The sequence below is a fragment of the Terrapene carolina genome, unplaced genomic scaffold (assembly GCF_002925995.2).
Source record: "Terrapene carolina triunguis isolate 2854851 unplaced genomic scaffold, T_m_triunguis-2.0 Scaffold93, whole genome shotgun sequence".
NCBI lineage: Eukaryota > Metazoa > Chordata > Testudines > Emydidae > Terrapene > Terrapene triunguis.
In genome coordinates, this window is record NW_020664444.1 from 17,193,365 (window position 1) to 17,199,318 (window position 5,954).

The following is a 5,954-nucleotide window of genomic DNA, read 5'->3' on the forward strand; positions in this document are numbered from 1 at the left end:
AAAAAGGTACATTTACAAGTTGAGAAAACAAAGTAAATCTAAGACGCCTTGCTGTCTTTTTACTTACTAGTTTGAAATAGGAGAGACTTGTTTAGAAAGATGGGGAGAACCTGGATTGATGTCTGGTCCCTCTCAGTCCCAAGAGCGAACCACCCCTTAAAACAAAGAGCACACACACAAACCTTTCCCCCCCCAAGATTTGAAAGTATCTTGTCTCCTTATTGGTCCTTCGGGTCAGGCGTCAGCCAGGTTACCCGAGCCTCTTAACCCTTTACAGGTAAAAGGATTTGGAGTCTCTGTACACAGAGAGCTGTTACCCTTCCCTTCATAGTTATGACACATGCCAAAGCCAGGTCTATACCAGGGCCATGTCTACACTAGAAGTGCTTTGCTGGTATATAGGAATGCCAGTATAAAATAGCAAATGGCTCCTAATGCCGATGCAGCTATACCAACCTACCCATGCTTTGTTCTGGTACAGCAGTTAACCAAGCATTTCAGGTAAAAAGCACAGTGTTGCTGGTATAACTGCACCTACAATAGGGGCTTCTTCTGGCACAGGCTACGCTGGTCACAAATCACACCCCTGACTGACATAGCTATACCAGCAGAAGTCTGTAGTGTAGGTGTAGACCAGGTCTACACTACAAAGTTTTGCTGGCGTAGCTACATTGGTTGACAGCGTGTGGAGGTGATGGGATGGGGGGGGGGGAAATCACACCCCTAACTGACATAGCTCTGCCAGCAAAACCCAGTGAAGATCAGCTTATATCAGCAAATGAACTCCTTTTCATAGAATATCAGGGTTGGAAGGGACCTCAGGAGGTCATCTAGTCCAACCCCCTGCTCAAAGCAGGACCAATCCCCTGACAGATTTTTGCCCCAGATCCCTAAATGGCCTCCTCAAGGATTGAACTCACAATGCTGGGTCTAGCAGGCCAATGCTCAAACCACTGAGCTATCCCTCCCCTTTTGTTAATATAAGCTGCATCTCTGGCGCTAAGGGCTTTGCAGTGTTGGCTAGCCCACAGCCTAGAAAAAGTTTACCGGTTCCAGCTACCCCAACAAACCCTCCTAATATATAGACAGTCTATACCGGCATAGCTTATACTAGTTCCTCTAAACAAAAGAAGCTATGCTAGCAAAAGGACCCCCTTCCCCTGCCATCCATAATTGCATCTACACTAGGGTTTTTGCTGGTATAAAAATGTCACCAAAAATAAATCACCCTCTAATCAACATTACTATACTGGCAAAAGTTCCTAGTGTAGATCCGGCCTGTCATTTGGGGCTTTGAAAATCTGCCCCCTTTACTTATCGATTTGCTTACCTTTCAAACAGGAAGAACAAACTATCCTATCAGTTGTATCCAAGATGATTTGCTTATTTTGTAAGTTGTAAATGCACTAGTGGGAAGAGGCTTTGTAAATCTGGATACCCAATAAAGTGGGTGTACTTGCAGAACGGTTTCTCATAGGGCTAGTGTGAGGCTGCTTTGTAAAGAGCTCTGAGCACCTCATATAAAAAGGAGCAAATTGTCTTTGCTTCTCTATTCACATATCACAAATTCTCACTGAATTCCAATATATTTATTGTTTCCACCAATGAAGCTTTAAAGTTTCCTTTGCGTTTTCATCACAGAGAATGAACGCCTCATGAAGAAGTTTCCCTCGCTTTCTCCCCCCCCCCCCCCGTTTCATTTATGGATACTTACAGGACGATGACGGTGAGGATGAAGAAGAAATGCACACTTCCAATTAAGTTACGATAAATCCACACCACCCATTTTGAGCTGGAATAGCTGTCCAATACGTGTATCCACCCAGAAACGGCATGAATGACGGAGGTCAAGCCTTGGAACGGACCACACTGTTTAGAAGGCGTCAGCCTGGAAAAACAAGACAAAGTATATTTTTTAAAAAGTGCTAGTTCATTTCCTCTGGGCCTCTGTATCCTCACCCTTGGGTTAGTTACACCCGTTGCCACAGAATACTAGGTCTTCTTGGGAGACTGCATACAATTCAACTCACTGAGGTGTAACTGCCTGAGCAATTCTTAACTGACAGAGGGCTTGCTCCATGTCTGTGTTTAAGTTTTTACACTGATGAGTCCCTGGCCGATAGCATGGGCCCAGTTGACTATCTGAGCAGACACATAAGCAGGAGCGCTGGCAGACTTTTTGGCGCCCTAGGCGGCGGAAGGCCCTGCTCCCAAAATGGCGCCCCCGACAGAGGCGGCAGAAGGTCCCGCACCCGAAATACCGACGACGACCGTGGCGGCCGGATGTTCGGCCGCCGCAGTCACCACCCCCCAAATGCCAGTGCCCTAGGCGACCGCCTAGGTCGCCTAATGGGTTGCGCCGACTCTGGACACAAGACCCTCTCACAGTAGAGCAGTGGGCAGCACTGCCTTTCAGGTGCCAATCTCTAGCTAGTTATAACAAGTTAATTGCCATAGTAGAGGCTACATAGATTTTGCAGTAAACTTATGAATGTAAAAAAACATTGCTTTTATAGATGCATCATGCATGCTTAAAAACCACAACACCACCACCTTGTTTTTCCGCCCCATTTTTGTAGAAGAATATTCAGATAAGATTTTTGGTAAAAACAGGATGTGACTCAGCCCCTAGCAAAAGCAATAATTTTCAGACTAAAAATAAAAAGGTCTTAGCATTCATGAGGTAGGTTAATAAAGGTTTCTGTTTGTGATAAGGTGGAAGGTTTGGTTTGCAGAGACTGGAATGGAGCCAAGCCACGCAAATCTGAATTGAGTGAAACCTCCCAGTGTTTATGAAGATCTACTAGGAAACATCCCACTTGAACCCTGATTTCTGGGCCTGCCCTTGATCTTAAGTCACTTTTTGGTAGCTAGCAAGCGAGGCTGCTGTATTGGGTGCAAGAGAGAAGAGGAAATGGGTTTGTCACAGAAACTTCTGAGAGAAAGAGAGGAGGGAGAGCCAGACTGTCACAGCAAATGTTTCATTTAATAACCAAACTCAAGCCGCCAAACAGAGGTTTGCAACTCATCTGATTTTTCTTATAAGAGTTTTCTGCCTCCATACATCTTGCATTGTTTCTTGGGCCGCCTTTTGTTCCTCCATGTGAGAGAGCAGAAGTGAATGTAAGGAAAATGGACAAACAGGAATAGCAGCTTCTATCTATCATACCTACATGGCTCCCATTACTATAGTATCCGAGCGCCTCACACAGTCTTTAGTGCATTTATCCTCACACTCTGCTGTGAAGCAGGGAAATTCTACTCTCTCTCATTTTACAGATGGGGGACCTGAGGCAAAGAGACACCATGTGACTTGCCTGAAATCACACAGGAAGTCTGTGGCAGAGGAAAGAAATGAACCTGGGTTACCCATGTCACAGGCCAGTACCACCCTTCCTCTGCTTCCTTCTCATCCCTCAGATCTTTGAGGGGACCCGCACAGTCTCAATTCCACTCTCTTTCAATAGTTGAGCACAGCTTTCAAGAGATTAACTTAAAGTCTATGAGTTTGCAATAGTGTTCCTTAGGCTTGGTCTACACTTACCCCCCAATTCGAACTAAGGTACGCAACTTCAGCTACGTGAATAACGTAGCTGAAGTTCGAAGTACCTTAGTTCGAACTTACCTCGGTCCACACGCGGCGGGCAGGCTCCCCCGTTGACGCCGCGGTACTCCTCTCGTATAGCTGGAGTACCGCAGTCGACGGCGATCACTTCCTGGTTCGACTTATCGCATCCAGACAAGACGTGATAAGTCGAACCCAGAACTTCGATTCCCAGCCGCCGAACTAGCGGCTGGGTGTAGACAAGCCCTTAGAGTCCTGAACAGTTTATGAGCAACACTGGAAACCTTTCAGTGGAAGACAATGCAGATTTCTCTTTAGTATGTATTGAAATATCTCCACCCTGTTTGGTTTCTGATTAAGGTGTAATTCAGTTTAGAGATAGTGAAGACTGAATGCTGATGCTCTTTCCTACCTCCAGATAGTGACCGCCATTACTGACAGGACTCCAGTAAAGGAAGGGAAAAACAGCAGAAAAATGAAGAGCGTTGTCATCTGAGAAGCTCTCCAGACTTTGCGAGGTGGTTGACAATTCCTCATCAGACTGACCTTTAAAAAAAGATGCACACACACACACAGATGGAGTTGTGTTACATGCCACTTAAATAACTGTGTTTCACTCAATCCAGTTGAAATTGCTAGCAAATTCATAGGAATAGCATTCATCAACAGTTTCCAAACAGCACTTCCAGCAACAAACATACTACATCATTATAAAGTACAGCCTTTCAAATAGTGAGAGGCAAAACTGGATTCTGTTGGTCAGGATTTTGAAAACGAGATTAAGGGGCATTTCACCTGAACCCCAAAGTTCAAGGGAGTTTTGATCAATGGTACAATTCTACTTTCAAGACCACAAAACATTTAATATTTGTTGAGTTTGAGAAGAACTCAGCAGAAGTCAACTTCTCCTATATGCTATGGCAGTAGACTCAGGCCTGGTCTATACTTACAATTAAGATCAATTTAGCTACATTGCTCAGGGGTGTGAAAAAATTCATACCCCTGAGCACCATAGTTAAGCTAACCTCGCCCACTGGTATAGATGTGGCTAGGTCAATGGAACAGTTCTTCCATTGATCTCGCTACTACCGCTTGGGGAGGTGGAATAGCTACAAATCAACAGAAAAACCCCTTCTGTCAATGTAGGATACATTACAGCATCACAGCTGCAGCAGTAGCACTCATAGTGTAGACACAGTCTAAGTGTTCAATTATTGAAAATAGTACAGTCATGCATACAACAATGGGGGGACTTCTGGTTTTGGCCCATGTGTGTGTGTGTGTGTGTGTGTCACACCCACCCACCCACGCTTTCATTTCACTACTTCATTCTCTGCACCTGACAAATTTTGCCCTTAACCTCTCTTTTTGCCCCCTGAAGAACTTTTTCTGTAGAGGCAGGACACAGACACAGTATCATTCAAGGCTCCTGACAGTAATGATCCATGTTTCAAGAAGCTGAAGCTTCCACCTTGCTCCTGAAAACTCAGGTAAGAATGTGCTCTTGCTGAGATGTTGGACTAGTTAGGGTTCATGGTTCTTGAAGAAGAGAAAATATAAAGCTCCTTACCTTTTTTACATAAAATATTATAAAAAATGATATAATCTGCATGGCTGGCATTAAAGGTGCGAAGAAGATGCCAATCCTAAAAGAAAAAAAAAATGTAGGGGAGAAAGAGTCCAAAAACATGAAAACTCAGTCTTTGGTTTTTACTGCATGGTATGAAAATAGAATATATCAGACTATATTTGGATAAAGTTATTATAATATTAATATTGTTAAATGTAACAATAAGTAAAACTTGTTATAGGTAAATTAACCTTTTAAAAATTATACTTAAAAATAAAGCAAAACATTTGCAATATTCTTTTAGAATCTGGAAAACAATTTCCTTCCTTATTCTGTCGCTCATCGGACAGTCTCCTTCCCAACTTGTTGCTAACACCATTTGATATTAGAAAAGCTTTGATAGTGATGCTACTTCAGTAGGGAAGTAAGACATAATATCAAAGACCCAGGATGCTCCTTCCTACAACCTCCTTCCACCCCCTAGTTTTCAGTTGTGGCCAGAAAGAAGACTACTTTGTGTAGGTCCTGCATAAAATCACTGTTTTACTGAATTGAGTTTTACTTCAATTCTGCAGCAGTGGTGCTGGAACATTTTTAGTAGTGGGGGTGCTGAAAGCCAGCCCCCTTACCTCTTCCCTCTGCCTCCCTCACTGAGGCTGGGAGTAGAGCTGTGTCTCGGGGGGGGGGGGGGGCAGGGTAAGGGGGCCGAGGCCACAGCTGGGGGCAGGCGTGGGCCCAGGAGTGGAGCCCCGGGCAGGGGCCAGCAGTCAGGACCCCACGTGCAGGGCCAAGAGCAGAGCCCCAGCTGTGGGGATAGGC

The 5,954-nt window shown here is 44.6% G+C and overlaps 1 protein-coding gene across 4 annotated transcripts in view; it reads right to left on the bottom strand.

Moving 5' to 3' along the window:
• Nucleotides 1-5,954, bottom strand: part of TMC5 (transmembrane channel like 5) — a 41,340-nt gene that overhangs the window by 6,917 nt on the left and 28,469 nt on the right. For all 4 annotated transcript variants that reach the window (XM_029911310.1, XM_029911307.1, XM_029911308.1 and 1 more), the window contains exons 16-18: nt 5,136-5,211; nt 3,978-4,111; nt 1,715-1,888 (exon numbers count right to left, since the gene is read on the bottom strand). In XM_029911310.1, the coding sequence (XP_029767170.1) occupies nt 1,715-1,888; nt 3,978-4,111; nt 5,136-5,211 (384 nt within the window). The remainder of the gene's footprint in view (nt 1-1,714; nt 1,889-3,977; nt 4,112-5,135; nt 5,212-5,954) is intronic.